The sequence below is a fragment of the Typopeltis vanoorti genome, chromosome 3, assembly GCF_054136105.1.
Source record: "Typopeltis vanoorti isolate ZY-2024b chromosome 3, IOZ_Tvanoo_1.0, whole genome shotgun sequence".
Lineage (NCBI taxonomy): Eukaryota > Metazoa > Arthropoda > Arachnida > Uropygi > Thelyphonidae > Typopeltis > Typopeltis vanoorti.
Window position 1 is genome coordinate 42,709,749 of NC_143551.1, and position 26,117 is coordinate 42,735,865.

The 26,117-nt window shown below is 35.4% G+C and overlaps 1 protein-coding gene across 1 annotated transcript in view; it reads left to right on the top strand.

Moving 5' to 3' along the window:
- LOC150108079 (dynein axonemal heavy chain 3-like) overlaps nucleotides 1-26,117 on the top strand; it is a 1,881,116-nt gene that overhangs the window by 1,444,609 nt on the left and 410,390 nt on the right. The window contains exon 59 of the mRNA XM_090415945.1: nucleotides 5,253-5,410. Coding sequence (XP_090272071.1) covers nucleotides 5,253-5,410 — 158 coding nt within the window. The remainder of the gene's footprint in view (nucleotides 1-5,252; nucleotides 5,411-26,117) is intronic.

Sequence of the window (26,117 nt, forward strand, 5' to 3'; positions counted from 1 at the left end):
GGCATACTTTTGCAGCAGAAATGATTGCCAGCTTCTCCAGATCCCTGTTTGTGGAAACAGGCTATATTGCAGGAAGGTGGGGATGACTTGACTGCAAGAGGTTATATATTGTGCATTGACAACCCTTTCCCTCTTTCAGTAATTGTAGTAAAGATACTGGAGATGTTGGTTAGGAATAGAATACAGGATTCTTTGTGATGGTTTGCATGAGATTGTGAGGGGTAAGTGCTGTTTTAGCAGTTTACTTACATTTTAATATAATAATATAATTTTTAAATAACAGCTTCACACATGTAAGAGAAAAACTAAATATAATTTATTACTCCTATATATTTCACTCAATATGTGATGAGCTTCTTTCATGGAGAAGCCAGAAGAACTGGTAACAACATTTAAATTCTGAATATAACAACGATTCATACAGCATGCATATAATATCATGTGTCTTGGTCACATTTGTACACTAGGAGGAAACACTATTAGAGTTCAGAGATGTGGAAAGAAATAGATGTATAATTAATTTATTTATTTATTTAAAAAATAATAAACAAATTATACACAATTAAGATTAGGATGGTGGCATAGGTCTTCACACAATTCAAAAAAGAGACTGTTAGATTTGATCCTACCATAGTGTAGCATCTTGGGGCAGTTCCAATAAACTCTGTATCTAGTGTTGATGGCATGAGAACCAAGGCCTGAATCTTCAGATTCCAAAAATCTTATATAATCTTCATGCACTTTGATTCTGATAGTAGCAGAATGGCCAAAATAGTCCAGATTTGTCCAAAATAGCAAAGATGACTAGAACAAGCTATTTGATAAACACCAAGCAAAGATAGAGATGATAATGTATCTTTGATAGGTGGTAAGAAAGAATACCACTTACAGGCTGGTATACAAATTATATCTGCAAAGGTCTTTGCTGTTTGTTCAGATGTTCCTTTAAGATGGTGTATGTTGATCCTTTTAACATCAGATTGCAATCTAAAAGAGGGATGATAATTATCAACTTTTTTTGTATCAAGGTTTCGATGTATCCATTAAGTAATAGAGTAAGTTCTATTTTATTCTTCTGATAGAAAAGTTCAGAAGAACAAATTGTACATGTTTGGTGTATAAGGCATCTTCTTGTATTTGATAATACCTATTTTTTGTGAAGGGTAATGATGATGAAAAGTTGCGTTGCATCTGCCTGTAAAGGTTGGCTTCCTGTGAACAGAAAATTCAGTATTGCTAGCAGAGTTATGATGTATTAAACTATGCAAAAAAGAGGAGACTGTTGATAGATTCACGTTCAATATTGAACAACTTGAGGCAAGTATAGCAAGTATACAAGGAGTTCATTTTATCCAGAAATTATTAAAGCTAGATATCAAAGAGAGATCAGATTGCTCCGATATCATCCTCTCTTCTCATGCCATTGATGCTATACATAGAGTTCACTGGAACCATATCAAGATGCTATACTACACTGCAGTAGGTTCAAATTTGATAATCTATTTATTGAATCATGTGAAGTCCTATGCTACCATCCTAATCTTAATCAGACAGCCTTATGCCTATTTCTAAGTTTTGTGAAGTGTTATGGCTGTTAATTGTTTATAATATTTTTAAATTAATTAATTATTTTTTAGCTATGTGGCTAGTAGGAGGAGAAATGACTGTGGAAGAATGACATTGTGGGATAAAAATGGGAATAGAGTGACTGATGCAGAGGACATAGTGGAATTGTTCAATGAACACTTTATTGGAGTTTTTCATCCTGGAGGAGTCAGTTTGAATATTAGAGGGATAGAGCAGGTTTGAGGTTTAGAGGTGCAGGAGGAGAGTGTGTTCCACATACTGATTACTCTGGATGTTAGTAAAGCTGTGGGACTGGATGGTATTTCACCACGAGGTTTGAGAGAATGTGCTAAGGAACTGACAGTGCTCTTGACCTGGCTTTTCAGTGTAAGTCTGGCTGCGGGAAAGGTGCCCATGGAATGGAAGGAAGGTAAGATAGTGCATTGCATAAGGGTGGTAGCACACTGGAAGTATCTAATTATAGGCCAGTTTGTGTGTCAAATAGTTAGTAAGATCTTGGAGAAAGTAGTGAGGGACCATATACAGCATTGGGCAGATGAGGATAATGTTATCAGTGAGAGTCAGCATGGATTTGTGAAGGGGTGCTCTTGTTTTAGCAATATGCTAGCCTTTTATGATAAAGTTACAAGAGCATTAGATGAGGGAAAGGCAAATACTGCCATTTTCCTAGACTTAGCAAAGGCATTTGACAGGGTGCCACATGATAAGCTGATATTCAAGTTGCAGCATATGGGTCTGGATGTCAGATTGGTCAACTGGATTCAGGATTGGCTGTCTGATAGGTATCAGAGAGAGTTGTGTATGGTGGAGCAATATGAAAGAGGCAGAGGGCGGGGTTCCACAGGGCTCAGTACTGGGACCTATATTGTTTAACCTTTATATCAGTGACATTGTCCATGGATTGCAAGGGGATATTTGGTTGTTTGTGGATGATGCAAAGCTGGGAAGGGTTATGAGTAATAGTGCAGATGTGGTAGCATTGCAAGAGGATTTGAATAAACTAGAAAGATGGGCAAATGAATGAGGATGTCAGTTTAATGCAGCAAAATGTAGTCTTGAAGTTTGGGATACACGATAGGAAGCTGCATACTCGATTGGAGGAGCTGTACTGGAGAAAGTGGGGTAGCCACAAGAGATCTGGGGGGGGGTGATCGATAGAAAACTGAAAGGGGCATATTGCAAAGGTTGTGAAGGTAACCCAGAGGATTGCTGCAATACTGAGAAGGACGCTGACCTGCAGAAATAGAAGAGTTATCATTCTGTTGCATAAGACCCTGATCAGGCCACACTTAGACTATTGTTCTCAAATTTGGTCCCCAGGATTTGAAAGCGATAAATTAACTGTGGAAAGGCTGCAGAGGCAGATAACAAAGTTGGTTATAGGACTGTACAATGTTAATTATGAGGATCGACTGAGGGAATGTGGACTGCAGAGTTTGGTGGATAGAAGAAGGAAAAGTGATATGATCGAGACTTTTGAACTGCTGAGAAACAGATTCAGGATGGACACTGGGGAGTTCTTTCACTTGGTGGAACAGCGGGAAGAAACGATGACAAGGGGTCATTCCTGGAAAGTATGAAAGGAAGCTGTGAGCAAGACGGTGATGAGTGGGTTCTTTGCGTGGAGGGTGGTGGAACTGTGGAATACATTGCCTGATAGAGTGGTGAGAGTAAGAAAGGTCAATGAGTTCAATGAATGATTCTTCTTGCACTTGCCAAGCTGAACTGCCTAAACATCTCCTGCTCCTCACCCTCTGTACTTCTTGGCTTGTAGCAACATCCCACTAAATATCCTGTATTGCCTATCTCTACCTCACACTTCAAAACCATTTCAAAACCATTAGTGTCACTGCTTTCCATAGCCTTCACTCTTAGAGGACATCAGTCATCACTTATCATGAGCAGTACTCCACCACCACATTTTCCTCTCCTGTCCTGCCAAAAAATGCTGTACTCTGCTACTTCTATTCCTGTTATTATATCATCTTCCGTTAACCACATTTCAGCAACTCCAATAATCTTTGGCCAGGCTGGTGCTATCAGCACCACCAATTCATCTCCTTTATTCCAGATACTCCTGGCATTAGTATAAAGCATAAAAATGTCACTGCTTCTATATTTATCATTATTAGATTTGAATCAAATTACTAGAAATGATAGGACAAGGAAATTTTGTCCAAAGCAGATCAGGAAGAAGGGTTCTACATTTGCCATTACCTGGCATGGGATATGAGATCTGTCAAATGCAAAAACACCACTTTTGTGATAGAACCATGAAGAGTGCAATTTGGGAGTTGAGGTGCTATTAGAAATAACAGTTTGTATTTAAATATCAGTAAGACAATAGACGTGTTGAAACAGTTCTGTACTAGAGGTTTTTTGTTTTTGTTGTTGAATTTCTGTTTTTTACTTTTTCTGTTTTTAGTATTTCTGTGGGATTTTTTTAATCTACTGTGTTGTTTGTTGTATTTATTTATGAATGCCTTTTATGGTTAGTTGGTGATGGAGAATTATATAAAGAATTACATTGCAGTATATAGTGCATGTATGTGATGGTGGGTGGGGGGATGTAAAAGACTTGCAAATGTATGTCATCTGCACGTAGAGCATTCTATCTCCAGTCTTGTTATGTGTTCTTGCTCTCCTCATACTACATTAAAATTCCCTCTAGACACAATCCAGAAGAGCATGTTACAGGAATAGTTGGTAGTGGTCTGAAGTCTCCATGTTCAATTATTCAGTTCCATGTACTATATATTCTCCATCCTGGAAAACTATGGGATGGATAATATATATAGTACATCCTGCAGAACTGCTTTACTGCTGTTTTCTCAAATGAAAAAATGACAATTCTGGGTACCTACAATATTGAAAGATGTCATTTATACTGCATGTAAAAGGAGATAGAAAGCCAGAAACTAAAGATCCTATTCGGAAGACCAGCACTAGAGCATTCTATCTCCAGTCTTGTTATGTGTTCTTGCTCTCCTCATACTACATTAAAATTCCCTCTAGACACAATCCAGAAGAGCATGTTACAGGAATAGTTGGTAGTAGTCTGAAGTCTCCATGTTCAATTATTCAGTTCCATGTACTATATATTCTCCATCCTGGAAAACTATGGGATGGATAATATATATAGTACATCCTGCAGAACTGCTTTACTGCTGTTTTCTCAAATGAAAAAATGACAATTCTGGGTACCTACAATATTGAAAGATGTCGTTTTGTACTGCATGTAAAAGGAGATAGAAAGCCAGAAACTAAAGATCCTGTTCGGAAGACCAGCACTACAGACATCCAAGACAAAAGGTAGTAGTGTTTCATTTACTAATAATGGAGACATCTGCTACCTAGAGAGGTCTTGTTATCATTTCTTCTAAATAGGAATGGTATATTTCTTGGTAGTAGTAGTAGTATCTGCAAGGTTCATAAAGGTCTCATTTGTGAAGTTAACTCTACTGGAAGAGGCTATATATTATAAATATCCATCTTCTTAGTGGTACAAAGATCTGCTTATCTATGGATATAGATCACATTTTTTCCTGTCCATATTAACTTTTATTTTATATTTAAAGTATTTGAGAACTTTTATCCCATCTATATTTTAAATTTTATTTTTACTCTAATGAATTTTGAACCTGTTATTCTTGCTAAATTTTTAGAGACATGATAGATGAGGATACCTGGCGATTCTTACTTACTGGTGGAGTTGCACTTGAAAATCCACACAAGAATCCTGCTCCGGAGTGGCTCACTGACAAAGCATGGGCAGAAATTGTAAGAGCATCTAGTTTACCATCACTAAAAGGCTTAATGCAACGTGAGTGACATATATTGGTATTTTCATTGAAATCATGTCATTTTTCATAAGTTTTATAATGTGAAAATGACTCTCTCTCTCTCTCTCTCTCTCTCTCTTATCATCTGTCTGTCGGACAGTTGTATTTTTCATAGGTGAAATCTTGGTCAGTGTATAGCACTAATTATCGATGAAAGACAGCCATACAGCTACAACGTAAAATAAATAGAAATAGGGATATTAAAGATACAACCTTATTTCAAAGCTGAAATGAAGAAGCTTTGAAAATTTCAAAAATTTGACCAAAGAGCATATGAGAATATAATCCCTGGTATCAGAGTTGCCTTACCTTGCACACCTTAAAACACAACTGTATATTCACCTTTTATTAATGGACTTGGACACCAAGGCAGCACTTGTGTCTTTTAAGTAGAGCTAAGGCAACTCCAATGCTGACGACTGTATGGTCGTAAGCTCTCTAGTCAAATCTTCTAATCTTTCAAACTTTATATATATATTCAGCTTAGAAATTATTATTATGATTATTAAGAGAGACCTCCAGGAAGTCAGGAGCTAATAGAGGGAGGCCATATACTACACACACCAGTTATCATACTTATTCTTGAATTCATTCACACTACTTGCACACACATCCAATGGCATTCTATTCCAATCACACCACTCTATGATTGAAAAAATATAGATCCCATCCCTTTCTTAGTTACATTCATTCTCAGCTTCGAAGGAATGCCCATACAGGATTTCAGTTGATGGAATTTTTCATAAAATGGAAATTTCATCAACTGAAATCATGTATTTCACTTTCAGAAGTTTGTAAGTCTAAATCACATTACATCTTCTTTGCTAGTGTGTGCAGTCTACAAATTATCAATCTGTTTTCATAATCAGTATTCCACAATCCTGATATCATTTTTAACACTCTTCTTTGCACTCTCTCTCTTCTATTTTAGAATCACCACAGAAACAAGGAGACTAGACCTGCGCATAATAGTCCAAGTGAGGTCTTATCAAAGCCTTGTAAAAAGGCAAATTGACATCCTTATCTTTACATGTCAAAGTTTGTTTCAGCATTGCAATTATATCAAATCTTTGCTATATGGCCCTTGAACTTCAACTTCCTATCTACTAAAACTCCAAGATCATTAGCATGATCAGTTTTTCTAGCATAATTCCACTAGTATAATATGATACTAGATATCAAATCTGACTAAAGTGCATGACTTTATATTTACTAACATGGAACTGATAGCCATTTTTACATGGCCACGAATTTCAACCTATTCAAATCATTCTGCAAGTACTCCACATCAGCTGCATTCCTGATTACCCTACCTGTCTTTGTATCATCAGCAAATGGCTGTATATTGCCTGTCAAATCTTTTCCAATGTCATTAATATACAGATTGAACAACAATTTACCAAGGAATGATCCGTGTGGTACACCACTGGTTAAATCATGCAGTCTCAAGGCTTGCACATATCTGTTTTTGATATCTGTCAGTCAGTCATCCTCTTATCCACACTAATATTTTATGATCTAAACCCATCTTCTCCAATTTATGCAACAGTCTTCCATGCTATATTCTGTGAAAAGCCTCAGAAAAATTATTATTATTGTTACCTAAGACCCCATGAAATCAGTGACTCATTTAGGAGATCCTTTTGTCATAGACACAGCTCATCATACTGCATGCCTTAAACACACTCAAACTCTCTGTAGACACCACACTCTCAGTCAAGGCATTACAATCATTCACAACTCTGCAAAAAATCCTGCTTCTCATTCCCTTGTTCACACCCTCCTTTCTGTAAAACCTCTTTAACATTGATCCTATAACAACCACTTACTAACTTGTAGGTCTCTATCATATCACCCCTTCTTCCTCCTATACACTAGACTCTGTAGATTGCTTCTTCTCAACCTTTCCTCATATTCAACATACCAAAGATCAGAAACTACCTTAGTCAGTTGCCTCTGGACCCTTTCCTACATCTCTTTGTCCAGTTGACCAAATCTGTGCACAGAAGTATATGTGCAGCCTAATCAGAACCTTATACAAGAATCTCCTTACTTCTACAAATCAGGATCATCGATATCATTCCCGGAATTAATTGTATTGTCCTCACAATTTTGGCAATATTTCCTCTAAATTTCAGATCCTTATCCACCATTACCCCAAGATCTCTTATTTCCTCCACCTCCAACAATATATCCCCAACAAGTGTAAATTCTACATCTCATCTTTGTTTCCCAAAATTTAAAATCTTACATTTTGCAACATTGAACTGGCATCCCCACTCCTGTGGCCATTCACTCAATCTGTTCAGATCTTCTTGTAAGTTAACAACATCTGCTCTACTCTTCATAGTTTGTCCCAAACTTTGCATCATCTGAAAACAACTGAATATCCCCATCCAAATCCTCTCCCATATCATTAACATACAGGTTAAACAGCAATGGTCCTAAAACAGATCCCTGAGGCACACCACTAGCGACTTCCCTGTTCCAGGATGTTGCTCCCCCAGACACAACTTGCTAATACCTCTAAGACAGCCAATCTCCGATCCAATGCACTAATCTGATATACAAGGGTGGTCTGAAATGTTCACGGCCTTGACCATAGATGGCAACATTATCAGCAAGGTTTTTTTCGAAGTTGGTACATCTGTCATAAGCATCCATGTGAAATTGCAAGTCATTCTATCAAGTAGTTTGTTTTATACAGATGTCTCAAGCAAAAAGTGTTTTCTGTATCCCTTGAAATGGATGAAATTGAATATCGTGCTGTTATAAAATTCTTTGTAGAAGAAGGTTTAATGCCAAAAGGAAATTCATTCGAAGTTCATAAAAGGTTTATGTTCACTCTTCTCCTTTGTTTTTGACAATTAAGAAATGGGCTATCGAGTCTAAATGCGGTTGTAGAAGACTTGAAAATGATCCATGTGAAGGAAGTCCAAAAAGTGTGACAACACCAGAAATCATTGATTAAGTGCACGATATAGTATTGGATGATTGGCGAGTCAAAGTGCGTGAAATTGCTGAGACTAGAGGCATTTCAAAACAACGCGTAGGAGATATTTTACATGAAGAATTGCATATGAAAAAGCATTGCGCAAGATGGGTGCTGCACTAGCTCACAGCAGATAAAAAATGCACTCACATGAAAATCTCTTAACAGTGCTTGGAGTATTTTAACAAGAATAAGACTGATTTTTTTTGCGTCGATTTATTACTATGGATGAGACTTGGATTCACCATTACATACCAGAATCCAAACAGTAGTCAAAACAGTGGACAGAAGCTGGTTGTTCAGTGCCAAAGAAGACTAAAGTCGGTTCCATCAGCGGGAAAGCTCATGGTACCGGTGTTTTGGGATGCTTAAGGCATTTTGTTTATTAATTATCTTGAAAAGGGTAAAACAATAACTGGGGAATATTATTCTGATCTTTTAACCAGAAAAAATTCGAAAGAAAAGACCCCTGTTTGCAGAAGAAAAAAATCATCTTTCATTAGGACAATGCACCTGTCCACAAAAGTGTTTTTGCAATGGGAAAATTAAGGGATCTGCACTATGAATTGTTGGAACATCCACCCTATTCCCCAGATTTGGGTCCCTCTGACTTCTATCTCTTCCCAAAACTAAACTCTTCCTCGTTGGTCAGCATTTTTATTCAAATCAAGAGGTAATTGCAGCTGTAGAGGAGTATTTTGCAGATCTTACTGAGAAGCACTACAGGGATGGGATAATGGCACTGGAGCATCACCATTATCTAATAAATGTATTAGTCTTAAGGAAGATTATGTTGAAAAATAAAAATAATCTTGAAATTATAAATTTGTTTTTTTCATTATTAGGCCGAGAACGTTTCAGACCACCCCATCCCCTCTAGTTTGACTATCAACTTATCAGACAATAGTCTATCAAAAGCCTTTGCAAAATCTAAATATACTACTCTGCGCATCCATCTCCTCAATCCAATGAAGCCATCACCTTATTGTAATAAATAAGTAGATTACTAAAACATGTCCTTCCTTTAGCAAATCCATGCTCTCCATCAAAGATAATACTATTGTTATCAACCCAGTTCTGGATCCTGGTCATCGCCAGCCTGTTTAACACTTTAACCACAACATCTGACACACAGATAGGCCTATAATTTAATGCTCGAGTTCTGTTACCTCCTTACAAAGCAGCACAATCTTACCCTCCTTCCACTCCCTTGGAATTCAACCTACTGCAAGATTCATATTAAACAAATATTTCAAGGCAGATATCAACTCCCTGGCACATCCCTTCAAAATACGTGGTGATATATTATCAAGTCCCACAGCCTTATTATCATGAAGTTTGCTCAATTCCCCATATACCTCTTGCACACTTACGGTCAGTCTCTCCTCCTCATCATCATCATCAACTGCTCTCAAACTCTCCAAGATGTCTCATTGACAAGAATGAAAACCTTTATGAACTGCTCATTAAGTATCTCAATTATATCATCTGCAGCAGTTGTTCTTATACCATTTTCTCCAATCAATGTCATCCTTCGATAATTATTCTTTTTTTTTTTTTTTTTTTTGATGGCTAGATATTGTAAGAACTCCCTAGGTTTCTTTTTGTTTTCATTAGCTAACTGCTGCTCATACTTCATTTTTGATATCCTTACCTATCAAGTCACCCTCCTTGCCTGTTCTTTATAATCCTCATGGAATTGATTATTACCACTCCTCTTATACTGCTTCCATAATGCCTTTTTCCTTTGTTTCACTTGCTTAATTTCTTCATTTATCCATTTCACACCTACCTTATTTAACCTTTTGACCCTTGGGATACATTTACTCATTGCTTCTACCTGACAGTTCTTAAATATCCCCCAAGCTGCCTTCTCCAGTCCCCTTGTCTAATTCAATGGTAACATGATTATAGAATTGAGCAAGTTACTAAAACATGACTTTCCCTTAGTAAATCCATATGTTCCTTGTGAAGTAGAGATTCTCTATCAACCCATTTGTGAATGCAAACCCTAACCAACTTTTTTAAAATCTTCACATCCACTCAAGAATACTAATAGGTTGATAGTTGGATACATAAGTGTTTGCACTACCTTTGGGGCAATGGGATTACCATACATTCTTTCCACTCCTGTGTAATCTTACCTGTTCTGAGACTCATATTATATAGCCTGGTCAAGGGAATAGCTATTTTAGTTGAACACACTTTTAGCATACTGATATCCCATCAGTCACTATTGCTGAATTCTTATTCAGTTTGTGCAACAGCTCTAATACCTCCTCCTCACTCACTTATGTTTCTTCATTTATTGAAGAGGTAGTAGTGAACACACTTCCATTTCACTCCTACTCTATTCTTTGATCTCTAGGGACATATTCTGATATTGCATCATTTTAGTATTTTTTAAACACTGCCCATGCACTATTGATATCCTTCCCATTCAACAACTGATACATAGCACTGAATCCAGCATCTCCTCATCTGATCATAATTTCCTACTTTGTAGTTTACTGTGTAACCTTTTCTGAATGGAATATGGAATATACATAAACTTAGCCACTTCACAAGTCAGTCTTGTATGGTCACTGTCACTAAGCAGAATAGTCACATTTTTAACTGAAATTCCCTCTGATGCTATCAAATCTAATACTCTTTGACTTTGAGTTGCTTCTGTTCCATGATGATCGAGGAAGTCATCTTGCAAAAAAAAAGGGTTAGATCTTTAATATGCAAGAATGTGCAACAGAATTGGCATTGACTCTGATGAAGTTGTTCAATATAAGTCTCATCTCTGGCAGTATTTCAAGGGATTGGAAAGAGGGTAAGATAGTACCATTGCATAAAGGTGGCTACAAAACAGAGGTAGTGAACTACAGACCCATTAATATATTGGGAGTGGTTGTTAAAGTACTGGAAAAGTTGGTGAAAGATAAAATACAACAGTGGGTGGATAGGGATGTGATACTCTGTAGTGGGCAACATGGTTTCGTAAAGGGTAAGGCTTGTCTTAGTAACTTATTCACATTTTATAATAAAGTGACAGCAGAATTGGATAAAGGTGATGGCTACACCATGATACTGCTCGACTTTGCGAAGGCATTTGACCGAATATCACATGGAAAACTATCACAAAAACTGGAGAGGATGGAAATGGATATAACATGGAGGGGATGGCTGACAGACAGGCACCAAAGAATAGTATATGAGGAATGGGATCTAGGAGAATGATGGTGACTAGTGGAGTACCTCAGGATTCAGTACTAAGGCCACTACTCTTTAATTTGTATATCAATGACATAGGAAAAGATTTAAGAGGGGATATTCAGTTGTTTGCTGATGATACAAAACTGGGGAGAGCAATAGTTGATAAAGGTGATGTAGATATCCTGCAGAATTATTTGAATAAATTGGCATTGTGGGCAAAAGATAATGATTGTCAATTTAATGTAAGGTCATGGGTTTTCAACTCATGACCTTACATTAAATTGACAATCATTTTTCTTTCATTAAACTGACAATCATTAAATTGACTTTTCACTTTGGGTTGAAAAGGGTTGCATATGGTGTATCATATTGATGATATTGGATTGCAGGAAATTGTTGAGGCTAGGGATTGGTGATAATAGTGGACAAAAAAAGTTGAAGTTCAGAGGGCATATTGGAAAAACAAAAGTTGGTAAAATAGAAAGGATTACTTGGATGCTGAAAAACATACTAACAAGTAAAGAGTGAGAAGTTATTATCCCTCTTTATAAGGACCAGGAAGTGGTTGAAAAGATTCAGAGATAAGTGACCAAGTTGGTGACAGGTCTGTGGAATACTCCCTATGAGGATAGGTTGACGGTTTGTGGATTACAAAGTTTAGTTGATAGGCAGAAAAGATAGGACATAATAGAAACTTTTAAGATATTAAAGGGGTTTTATAAAATTGATGCAAGTGAAATTTTTCAATACAGGAAAATCTCGCTTAACGCAAATTTGATATGCACAATAATCAGTTGGTGCGATTGAGTGAAATTATACTATTTTCCACTTTAAGTGAGTGATTAATCAGTTAACATGATTTTTTTCATTATCCAAAATTTTACATTACGTGAAATGTTTTGTTGCCAATCTTCAGCTAGCGGGAAAACTTGAAGTCATTAAGAGACATGAAAGTGGTGCTAGTAATACAATGATTGTGCAAGACCTGGGATACAGAGAGTCTACAGTTTGAATTATATTAAATAAGTGCAAAGAATACAGAGAACAAGGAAAAGTTGCTACTGCTTCTTTAAGCATGCAGATCACCAGAAATAGAAGCCATTTAATGATCGAGATGGAAAGCCCTCTATCACTCTGGAATGATGATTCTAAAAATGAATAACTCTTAATACAATGAATATTCAGACAAAAGCTCTCAATATTTTTATCTCATTGAAAGAAACCAAGATCTAACAAATTTCAAGAGGAATGTGAAAGCTTTACTGAGAGTTGGGATGGTTTGACCGTTTTAAAAATTGAAGTGGACTGCATAACGTAAGAATAATCTGTTAGTGCTGATAAAGATTCTGTGATCAAGTTTCCCGAGGAATTTGCAAAGGATAATTCATGAGGATGATTGTGACAATTGGCAAATATTCAACATCGACGAAATTGGTCTCTTTTGGAAACATATGCCAACAAAATCTTTTTAGCTAAAACTGAAGCATCTCAGCCAGGATACAAAGTATCTAAAGATCATTTTACACTTTTATTAGGAGGCAATGCAGAAGGCGACTTTAAACTCAAGCCTATGTTAGTTTATCGTGCACAAAATCCAAGATCTAACATTATTGAAGAAATTAGCACAATTGGAAAAGAACTGCATAATGAAGATTTGAGAAACTTACTCCATTTCCATTCAGAACATTTAAGGCAGAATGATCTTATTCAACTAGAAGAACAGCATGCATATGAAGAAGATAAGGAGTGCGAACAAGAAGACAATGTTATGACTAGGAAGCCAACTGCAAAAGAATTGAACTAGTTTTCAATCATCTTGAACATGCTAAGGACATTTTTTTTATGCTGATCTTGATATAGAACGAAGCTTTGAAGTCTGCCGAAATCTTGATAAAGCGATCGCCAGATATCAGATATTTCATGACAAGATGAAAAAGTCGAGCACAATTCAAACATCTTTACTTAATTTTTTTGTAAAAAAAGTAGCTCAATCAAATGTTTAGACATTAAATAAAAATTTAAGCAATTAATTTTTATTAACTTTGATGATTTTATCTTCTAATGTAGCTTATACTGTAATTTGTTTTCCAAATTTATGCTAACTGATGGATGAGCGATAATTATTCCTCTTATTTGTTGTAGTCACTTAGTATGCATTAATTGATGGATTAATTAATCATGTTAAGCAAAGTTTTCCTGCATATGTCAAATAGTCAGAGAACTAGGGGACATGCATGGAAGTTGTGTAAGAATATGGTTAATAGGGGTGTGTGGACCAGATTTTTTGCATGGAGAATGGTGAGTGGAATTGTTTGCCAGAATTGGTTGACAGTTCCCTTCCCTGAAAGTGAATAGATTCAAAGAGAGATATGATAGGATTTTTGTCTATAATCTACAATGGTTGTTTTTGTCTCCCACAATGAGTCTCTGGACTCCATGGAGATGCTGTAAATAATGATAATAATCATATCCGCTATTTCTATTTATTTTATATTGCCACCAAAATGAATCCATGTGGCTCTTTCTTTGATAATCTAAACTATCATGCACTAACTACCAGTTCACTTATGAAAAATATAACTTTCTGAAATAGGATTGAATTGATATTGAATGGGAGTTTTTGCCCTCTTAAGGTTTCTGCCTGGTCTCTGAAAAAGAACCAACTTGCTCAAAACGGCTGTTGGGCCAGTGAATCCTTTATGAAAATCACAAATAAAAGGTAAATAACAAGACACCCGGCAGCACTTATAGTGTCTTATAAGTAGTTTCAAGCTAAGGCAACTCGTGATGAGTTTTTGGACTCCTTGGAGGTGTCATATAATAATGATGATCTGATCTGATCATGTGGCTTCCTCACTTTGAGAGCATTGCAGTTGATTACCAGGGAGATAGTGACACAAGGTGGTTTTCTGATTACCTTCCTTGCCGTATTTTTATGACTGTATCCTGTGTGTTCACAGGTCCAGTTTGCCTGCTTGCGGGATGAAAAAACCCTGCTGTCCACGCCCAAGACCGGCTAACTTGGCTATGGCTGAGGAAGATCCTTCAGCTCCTCACGTCGTCGACAGGAATCGAACCCAGGACACTCCTTCCTCAGACATATGGTTGTGAAGTGCAAAGCCACTAGGCTAACTGTGCAGACATAATAATGATGATGATAATAATAATAACAATAATAACTCCAATGCTGAGGATTGTATTCTCATAAGCTCTGTGATCAAAATTTTGACACTTCCAAAGTTTCTACATATATTTGGCTTTGAAATGAGGTTGGATCTTTAATATCCCCTATTTCTATTTATTTTACATTGAGAACATGAAGCTATATAGCTCTTTCTTTGATAAGTATAATATTCACATCAGAAAAATATATGTATGAATTTGCCATAAGACCTTATGAAAATTATGGAAACAACTATCGGGATTCAATCCAATATCCAATACCCTTGGAGGGTAATTGATGGCAATGCTGTAGCTAATGAGGTTCTAACTGATGCTCGGCTATTGCTGTTATCCTCCTGCCATGATCAGAGCTTTAATTGCTCAATAACACCTTATCCCTACACTGTCCTCTACAAATAACGGGGAAGATGAAAAGCATTCTTGCTTTGCCCCTTTAAGCCAGTCCTTATAAGGATATAAGGAAACAACTATCGCATTAGAGTAAAACTTTAGTTTAATATAAACTAAAATAGACACTTGACGTTTCGACCTTCACATGAAGGTCATCATCTGGAGTATACACATATATACAAAAAACAAGCAGCACTACAATCTACATGGTGTATTAAAGTTACTGATTAACTTAAAACTATTGGCCTGACCTCTAGTGTAAAAAAAAAAAAAAAAAAACTTACTACATAAAGCTAGTCCTCTATTATTATTATTAGGTTATAAAATTAAATTAAAGCTGGAGAACAACATATTCACATAAAAAAAATTTTTTAAATATATATATATATATATATATATAAGTATAATATAATTTATAGCTAATCAGTATTGATAGTGGCCAATAAAAGCTGAAAATTGCTTAGAGTCCTGAAGTTAAAGTTTGGTGGAAAAGTAAGTGGGCTGAATGTGCGCCATCCAAATTTTGGGGATTTTTATGCCACAATTATTGTTAAGATTGGGGTGGTTAATCAAAATTTCTCATGCTGCTTTGAATTTCCATTCATACCAAGTTTTTGTATGATGTAAAGAACAGGTGCTTTTCCAATCGATTTGGTGTAGGGTGTTAAAAGCATGATCTGAGAGGCCTGCTTCTCCAAAATTGTTAAATTTAATGTGTTGCTTGTGTTCTTTTTTAGGATAGAGATTGTACATCCAGTTTCTCCAATATAAGGTAAGTTTCAGGTGCAATAAATGTAATAAACTCTTAGGTGTACCAATGGGAGGAAGAGGATCTTTAGAGGAGTTGAATATGTTTCTTAATTTTAAAGGTGGTTTAAAAGTGGCATTAAGATTATGATGGCGTAGAATTCTATTAATTTTTTCTGAAAACCCTGGAATAACTATGGTTTTACTGTAATCTATATTTTGAAGAACTTTATTAATAGTATTTTTGCTGTAGCCATTATTTATAAAAGTATTGGTAATAATTTTTAATTCTTGTTTAAGAGCTTGTTCATTAGAGCAAATTGTTATAGCTCTGTTTTTGAGGGTGTTAATGAAGTCCAAGTTTTTGCGAAGGATGGTGATAGGAGTTAGCATGTATATATTGGGCTGGTATGTGTAAGCTTATGGTAAACAGTGAAGGATAGACTGCCTGAGGGAAGACGTGTAACCAGTGTGTCCAGGAAAGGAAGTTTGTCCACGTACTACATTCTGGTTACTTCATGTGGAAAAATAATTTTTACCTACAAAAAGAAGGTATGGCCATGGGCCATATTTTTGCTATCTCCTACTAATTGCTAACTTTTATATGGAAGCTTTTGAGCAACGTGCTCTACATTCCTTTACTGTAAAATGTACAATTTAGCAGTAATTGTTTCCATAATTTTCATAATGTCGTTGAATCACCATGTAAGCATTGTTGGATTCTGATTATGTAGAGATTAGAGTAATTATTATTTGCTTCAGAATCCAACATGATCTTCCATCACAAAGGCTAGACTTGTAAATAATATTTAATGTAAACAACTTATTTTACAATTTAATATTCCTATAGCTACTTTAATTTTGTCTAATATCTAATTATTTAATCAAAGATATATGTATTAATGATGAAAAGACTGTATTAAATATTATTACGCTATTTTATTTATTACTATATTAATATTATAAGAACTTGTGTTTGATAATTTAACTGCACATTAATTGAAATGTAAATATTCTCTATTTATTCTTGTTTGTAGAAGTTTAATGGTATGTAATAGCTCAATTTTATTGTGTTTTGTTTTGTTGTCATGAAGACACATGTAAGTAAGCGAGCACGAGTTGGAACACCACGTGAGGAGAATGTTGAAAATTATTGAAAAGAGTTTTAGTGAAAGAAAATCACGAGAACAATTTAGGCAGGAAGAATGGATATATAAGCGATGAACGCTGAAATTATAGATTATTGAGAGAGAGAGAAAGGAGAGGATTGGCATTAGGTTGGAATTGGAGCATTCGGCATTCGGGAATCACAGTGCGATAATAGCGAGTCGGCAAGTCACTCAAGCAGCTAATAAAGTCTACTAGTCAAGAAGCAGTTAGCTAATTAGATTAGACTAGTGATACTTGAATTGAGATATAATTTCAGGGCCGACCTGTCAAGGACACACAGAATCTTGAAATAAAGCATCGAGTAACTAGAGAATAGTAAGGGCTGTAAAATTGAAGTTTACCATTAGCTGTGTTTAGAATTGTAGTGTCTAAAGAATTATTTGAATGCCGGAAGAGTGAACAACTGTGCATATAAAACCTCAAGTTAAGGAATTATTGTGTGTTGCCTTATTTCATGAGTGATCAGTAGTACTTTATGCAACAACATTTGTTTATGTGTATTGTGACTGATGATTAATTCAGTTATTGCTTAGAGGAATTATTTTAATGAGTGCCGTATACTGTTTAAGTGTTTACAGTTATAAAAAGTGTTTACGTATAAGTAGGTGAAGAAAAAAGATTATCGGTAAGATTATTCCAACTGTTAATATTCCTATACAGAGAAGTGTGAGAGTTTCATCCTAGAATTTCCATATACAAACAGTAACTATTGAGGAAGTTAGCTAAAGTGTAAATTTAAAAGAGTTTGTTTGTGAAGAGGTATTACTGCAATTTTTGTTGTATTTGGAACTTAAGGAACTGTGAGAAGACTGTATTATAGAGATAACAGATTTACCATTGTATGAGTTGAATGATTGAATTTACCTGAGGAGTTAAAATGTTTGTGATATCATAATTACTGATTTGAATTTAAGTGTAAAATTTGTGATTCTAAAATTAAATGTTTGTTTTTGTTAATCAAAAGTTGTATTTTGCCTGAATCTCTTTTACTGCACCATTCATAAAATATTCGAACCAAAGCGGGTAAATTAAGTAAGTTAAATATACTCTGCCAGTATATATAATAACAACATATAAAGGAAAGGTAGTTGAGAGTTGGTATTTCTTCAATTCTTGAACTAATTCAGATATAAAGTGGCGCAGTCTTTAAATATAAATTTTCTTAATATTTGAATTAGAAATCAACTTGCAACCTATCATTTAGTTAAGAACATCGTAATAACTATATATCGGATCCAAAGTGTAGATTGAGTTATAACCAGTACTTTTTTTGTGGGATGGTATGCAGTAGTATGGCATATCAGCACTTTTATATTGACAGTGACGTTTAGACATGGGTATTAGGTCATTGTCAGTTTTTACACATTTACTTAATATACCAAACAGAAAGTACCAGCACCTATTATTTTACAAAACACATACTCTTGTAACAATCTTGTCAGAAAATGTAGAGGTCTTTTTTCCTTCTTCCCTTCCTCATTCCAGTGGTCACCATTGGTAACTCAAGTTATCCAGCAGTTCCTAAATTCTCTGTGTTTTTTTTGTATATGAAATTATCCTGTATTCTTATTTGACTTGAAATATCCAAATGTACATAATTTTGGTATCATAATGTTTCCATATTAAAGACAAATTACTTGGATGTTAAGAAACACACCAACAAGAAGCGATAAGGAAGTTATTATCCCTAGTTATGCTTTAATGCAACTGCATCGGAACTGTTGTGTTCAGATGCAGTTGCATTATGGTTGAATTGATTTCTCAGGGATGTAGAAATAGTAGGGAGGATTCTGAGGTATTATCCTATAGGATTCTGAGGTATTATTCTGAGGTTATGCTTTAATGCAACTGCATCGGAACTGTTGTGTTCAGATGCAGTTGCATTATGGTTGAATTGATTTCTCAGGGATGTAGAAATAGTAGGGAGGATTCTGAGGTGAGTGACCTACATGGTAAAGGGTTTGTGAAGTGTTTCTTATGAATATAGACTGTGAAGGTTTGTGGATTACAAAGTTTAGTTAAAGGAAATAAGGGATGTATGATAAAAACATATAAATCACTTTGCAATAGATGACTGGAACTGAGAAAGAGTAAAAAGGATCTTCCCTGGAAGTTAAGTAAGAGTATGTTTAGCAAGAGTAAGGACTAGATATTTTTCTTCGAAATTGGTGAACAGAATGGGTAGCTAGATCAGAGACTGAGGCCATGAATGCTTTATCAGTGAATGAGTTTAAGGAGAGGTATGATAGTCATCATGTATGTAATGATCAGAGCAGATCTTCCACAATGAATTTTAGACTCCTAAGAAATGCCCATCAAATAATAACAATATATACTGTATAAACATAGTTTTGTTAAACGTCTGCTTTATCTTATCTGTTTTTGTTTTTTTTATATCTACTCTTACTTTATGCCTTGGCTTCTTACTTTCACTCACACTCTGTAATTTAATGAATTTATTTGATTTACAACTAGTTAAACTACTCACTGAGTGTAAGTTTTTCAAGAATTATAACAAAGATAAAGCAGATATTATTCTGCCTTAACAATGACCCTTAATAATTTATATCAGTGGTGGCTCAAACTTATTACTTGGCATATATTAATTATCTTCCCCCTTACTAGTCAGATTTATGCAAGTTCGTATTTTTCGGATTAGTGCATTGACAAACCAATCTCAATGTGTCTCACAAATCAATTTATTTAAACCTAGGAATCTATATACACTGTTCATTTTACATATAAGCATGGATACAATGAAACTTCAAGTCTTAGATTACAAGTAACTGTTTTAGGTTTAGATCTTGTACAATTCTATCTTATAATCTGAACATGACTTGTTGAACTCTTATTGGTTATTCTTACCTATTAAACATTGTACTTGTTAAGCATATGCTTGAATTGTACAAGATCTAAACCTAAAACAGTAACTTACGTTTACTATACACACCAGTATGCTGACTCTTAAGTTAGTTACTTACTCAACTTACATCAAAAATATTTACACTGACACAATTGACTGCAGAACAAAGAAACATAACATGAATTGCCTGGAAGTACTTACATATCTTTATATGTAATTACAATTGGTTAAACTTCATATACTTCTTTTATTCACTACAGTCCTTACGTGATTTCTTTGTCTACATGATCCTTCTTTCCTGCCATTTTTCTTTGTCATCTGTTGTAGATTTCCTTTAGCCTTTGAATTCTATCGCTCAGCAACATGGCATGAATGAATCCTTTTTCCGATGAGTTCTCCACGGTGACTTGTGCTGCCCTTCCTGATGCAAGACACTCCAGTAATGGAAAGTTGACCTCACATGGTGGTGAACCCAGGGAAAATGACCAAAACCCTAAGACACCTCTCTTTCCAATGACTGACAGTACACTTTCATATGGCAGTGGACCCAGGGAAGAGAAATCTTGAAGACCCTAAGATGCTCTTCTTCAAAACGCAAGAGCTTATATAGCTCTGGACTCTGTACAGTATGCATGTGTGTCACTCAAGATTTCCATATATGGAAATCCACTACCATTGGGACATGATGTCACACTTCATGCGATATACTTAGTTTAACACAGTTTTTTAATAAAATTATTATATACAAAAGATATTTTTGTTATTTTACAAGAATTTGTAAAATCACAAAAATATCCACTTTTTTGCTACTCTCTACCAAAAAAGCATGGTCCTCCACCACACCTGAGATACTAATTGGTTTATAATTTGCTACTACAGTCTTAGGACCTCCCTTATGCAAGGAAATTGTTTTGCTCTCTTTCCACTTTATGTATTCTTTTCCTCCCAAAGAGCATAACCTTAAATTTTGCAAAATTAAATTGATAACCCTTATTTATTGCCCTATCCAGTGTTTCATAATCAGAAAACAACTGAATATCCCCAATAAAATGAATATTTACTTAAGGAGATTGCTAAAGCCTCAGAATGAGCACCTCTCCTTTCAAAAATTTGCAAAAGTCTCGTACTTATCAGACATTTTTTTTTTCTTTTTTTTTTTGCATCTATAAATCAGTGATTACATCTTGCCCAAATTGCATTGTTCCTTGCATCATCATGTGGCTCATAATGTTTTATAAATAATCCATTGTTAACTTTCTACCTTTTACATATAAGCCTGCCTGTCATTGGTAAAATGACTTCCTTTAAACAAATCCATGCTGACAATCACAGAATACTGCTGTTATTAACCCACTTCTATATGTTTGCTGTCATCCACTGTACCAACACATTATTTCTTTTATTATTAAACAGTAAAAAAATATACATTTGAATAACAGAAAAAAAAATTGAATATAAAAAAAAAATTCAGATTATGGGTTCACAGGTCTCCTATGGTTCTTATTCCTTCCCAATTCCATGTATCAAACAGAAAAGATTTTCAGATGTTTCTGTTTGAAAACAGAGGCTCAATGAGCACAACTCTTTGAGATAATCCAGTCTCTGTATGATGAACTGCTGCACTTTTCCAACATTGTATAATATCTCTGTAGAACAAAGGTAGTTTGGAATGTAATGTAGCACTACAAGTGTGGAAGACTGTGGATAGTGCGAGTACTCTGTTAGATCCATTCAGGATATATGCAATAGTAGTTTTATGTGATTGATTCTTCTGAATCAGAAGAAAAGTAATCCTAAAATATGTGATTTTATTTTCAAAGGAGATTATGCCCTGGCCACTCTTGTTCAGTGGCTTGTAGAGTCCTGTGTATGTTGTTCATTTGGTTAGATTCCAGATGAAATGTCTGGAATCAGCCATCAATCAATTCCATCTGGAATCTCTATACCTTAGTTACAGTTCAGCTTTACAGATTAGCCTATGATTTTTAGCCTCAGCTTTATCTCCACCTTTGTGAAGTGGAACACTTTTACCTTTTTCTACTCCTCTGGTACTTGTGCTGTTGGAACACTCTTATTAAACAGGAAAGTAAAATGTGATGCTAACACCATTGAACATGATTATTATTATTACTATTATCCTAAGACCTCACGGAGTCACAGACTTATCTAAGAAACCCTTTTGTCATATGTACAGCTCATCATATCAAACCTTAAAAACATTCACATTCTCTGCTCTCAGGCAATGCATTCCAATCATTCACAACTCCCTATGCAAAAAAACCTGCTTCTCGCTCCCCCACTCATGCCCTCTTTATTATAGCTTCCAAGGGTGACCTCTTGTTCTCCTTCCAATCTTTCACCATTCAAAAATCTCTTCAATATTACACTATAATAACCCCTTACTAACTTGCACATCTCTGACATATCACCCCTTTTCCTCCAATCCACTAGATTCTGCAAATTGCATCATCTCAACCTTTCTTTATATTCAACATTCCAGAGATCAGAAACTATTTTGGTCAATCACCTCTGGCAGGGCTGTCTCCAGATTAGATCACGCCCTGAGGCAAACAATTAAATATCGTCCCTGATGGATTATAAGACAAAAATATAAGAAAATCTCCAATTGCTGTTTTGTTTTTATTACAAGAGAAATATTAATGCAAAATGATTACATAATATTATTAATTAAATGTTTGCTCTATGGGGGACATCACACAATAAAACTGTTTATAAGCTCTTCTAAATTTAAATTATAAGCTATGTCCACCTCTATCGATATAGTTGCTAGACCAACCAATCTTTCTTGGTTCATTGCTGTTCATAAATAATTTTTAATCAGTTTAAGCTTGAAAAAACTTCTTTCCACACTTGCTACGCTAACAGGAATTGTTAGTGTAGCAACTGCGCCTACCGCAGTATGGCTGAACGAGCGCCCTTATTAAGCCATGAGTCAGGCTACCTCTATGCTACACCCTTTTGATGGTTTATGTTTACTGACTTCTGGACCCAAACATCTCTTCATCCTTTTGAAAACCAGGTACCAAATCTGTGCACAGTAGTCCGTATGTGGTCTAATCAGAGCCTCATACAGTGGAACCAGAACTTCCTTAATTCTACAAATTAATGTCCTCTGCATCATTCCCAGAATTTGTTGCATTGTCCTCACAGTTTTGGCAATATGTTCTCTAAATTTCAGATCCTTATCCACCATTATCCCAAGATCTCCTATTTCCCCCACCAAGAGTAACTTCTACATTCCATCTTTGTTTTCCAAATTTTAAAACCTGAATTCTCACCAGCCTTTCCAACATTTTAACCACAACACCTGACACACAGATTAGCCTATAATTTGATGATTGACTTCTGTCACCTTCCTTTATGAAGTGGTACAGTCATGCCTTCTTTCCACTTTTTTGGAACTTGATCTAATGTAAAACTTATATTAAAGAAATATGTCAAGGTAGATGTCAACTCCCTGGCACATTTCTTCAAAATACATGGTGATATATCATCAAGTCCCACAGCCTTATTAATATTAAGGCTACTTAATTCCCCATATACCTCTTCCTCACTCACAGTTACTCTCTCCTCCTCATCATCCACTGCTCTTGAACTCTCAGTGATGTCACATTCACAAGGATGAAAGACCTTTATAAACCGCTCATTAAATATCTCAACTATATTCTATGCAGCAGTTGTCCTTATACCATTTTCTCCAGTCATTGCTATCCTACCATAATTACTCTTATTTTGCTAGCTACATATCAAAAGAACTCTGTGGGATTTTTTTCTGCCTTCATTAGCTAACTGCTGTTCATACTAAACTTTTCTTACCCTTGCCCAACTGAGTCAGCCTCCTTGCCTGTTCTTTGTTATTCCTCATGGAATTGATTATTACCACTCCTCTTATGTTGCCTCCATAATGCCTTTTTTCTCTTTATTGCATGCTTCATTCATCCATTGTACACTCCTACCTTATTTAACCTTCTTACCTTTGGAATACATCTAGACATTACTTCCACTAGATAGTTCTTGAATGCCACCCAAGCAGCATTAATCTTCTTTCCACTCAACTCCTCATTCCCTTAAGACAAGCAGCAATATGTCATCAAGTCCTATTGCTTCATTGATATCATTCTTACTTAACTCATCCTATACATCCTGTTCACTCATCAGTAAACCATCTTCTCCCATCCCTCTAAACTTCCACTTCTCCTAATTTCTCACTGATAAGTGTGCAGGATGTATATGAGGAGTTAAGTAAACATGACATCAGCGAAGCAATAGGAATTTAGGAAGCAATGATGTATTGCTTCCTAAATTCTTTGACTATGTCCTCTGCTGTACCTAACAGTCTACCATTTCATTGATTGTCATTGATGATGATGAACAGCCTATTTTTCTACCCACTGCAGGGTGAAGGCCTCTCCCATTTAGGGAGGTTTTGGATCTATTACTCCCATGATGACCAAGTCCATATTGGGAGAGTGTATCTAAACTTGGGTGAATGAATGTATGAAGGTGGGAAGCAATCACAAACATCCATGCCTACGCGGGATTCGAACCCACAGCCTGGAAAGCGGATACGCTAACCACTCGGCTAACCAGGCTGTCCTGATTGTCATTATCTTAACATAATCATTCTTTCTTTTAGTTACCACATGTTGAAAAAATTCTATAGATAGCACTTTTAGAAATACTTCTGCAATAGAGTTACTGTTAATTACACGAAAACACAAGAATAAGTAATGCTATTTATTTACATAAAGCCAAATATTTTCGCCTGAAAATTACAGGCCATCTTTGGTGTCAATGACCATTATTTATCAGGTGGAGTGTGAGCATTGTCAGTGTTCAATTACTAACAAGGGATTGAAGCAAACAACAGAAAAGAGAATACAAGAACATCAATCTTATATTTACTAGAGAAAATCTGATAAATCTGGCTCAACATGGAATAGATACAGACCACAATATTCTTTGATCTGAAATTTGCTTACTTCATCATTGTTGGTACAAATTGGAGCATTTGCTGAGACCTTGCTTCACTGCTCGAACTTGAAACAGAATGACTGCCTGTCTTTACTTAAAATATGGGGAAGTTTTATCAGATTAACACGTCAATAAAGGTTTTTTTTTAAATTTAAAATAAATTAACAATAAAATACACGAAATGAAAGTACAGATATTTCATACTGAAAATAACAGTACATCATCAGTGTGTAGAAACAAGCAAATCAAAGAAATCGAAATACAAGGTACATACAGCAATCGGTGGTTTACCAATTAAAAACTGTTGGTGCATGCTAGAAATTAATTTTAATAAATAATATTATTAAATTATTCTTATAAACTATTTTTGATGGTTACATAAAATAAGAATCTCCCAAACTTTTGGGAGAGAGAGACAATCATTCTGATTCTGATTTGGCTGATGTAAAAGGACTTTGCAACTTTCTTTGAAAAGGCATTCATATTAAAGCCTGTTTCTATGGAGAAGATGAGCTTCATCCCACTAGATACTGTGTTTGGTGTCAATACTATGTTGTGCCAGACCATACTTTTGAGGTTTCATTTATTCAATATAATACTTTTGTTCATTACCGTATTTTTCGGACCATAAGACGCACCTTTTTACATAGAAAAATCGACTGAAAATTGCGGTGCGTCTTATGGTCTGAAGGTAACATTAAAATATGAATCTTTACACTGTACCAAAGCTGTTAGCAAAGTTTAATTACTGGTGCAATATGTTAATAAAATTAGTAAGTATGCCACTGAAGGTAGGTACCTAAGTTATCTCGCTGCATGTGGGTGAATCACCGATTTAGAGCATCAATGGTCATTAGTGTGTAAACATATGCGCTTTTATACGGTTCATTTGAATTATTTTTTATAAGTCATTAAAATTTTTATCTTAAAATTAGAAAAAATGAGTGTAAAATAAAAAAGACTTTCATATAACGTGAGTTATAAATTAAATGTGATAAATTATGCAAAGCAATATGGAAACAGAGCAGCAGAAAGACATTTTGGTCCACCAGCAGAAAAATTGGTTTGTGAGTGGAGAAAACAAGAGGAACAATTAAAACTGCTATGTAAACATAAGAAAACATTCCGGTCGCACTTAGAAAAA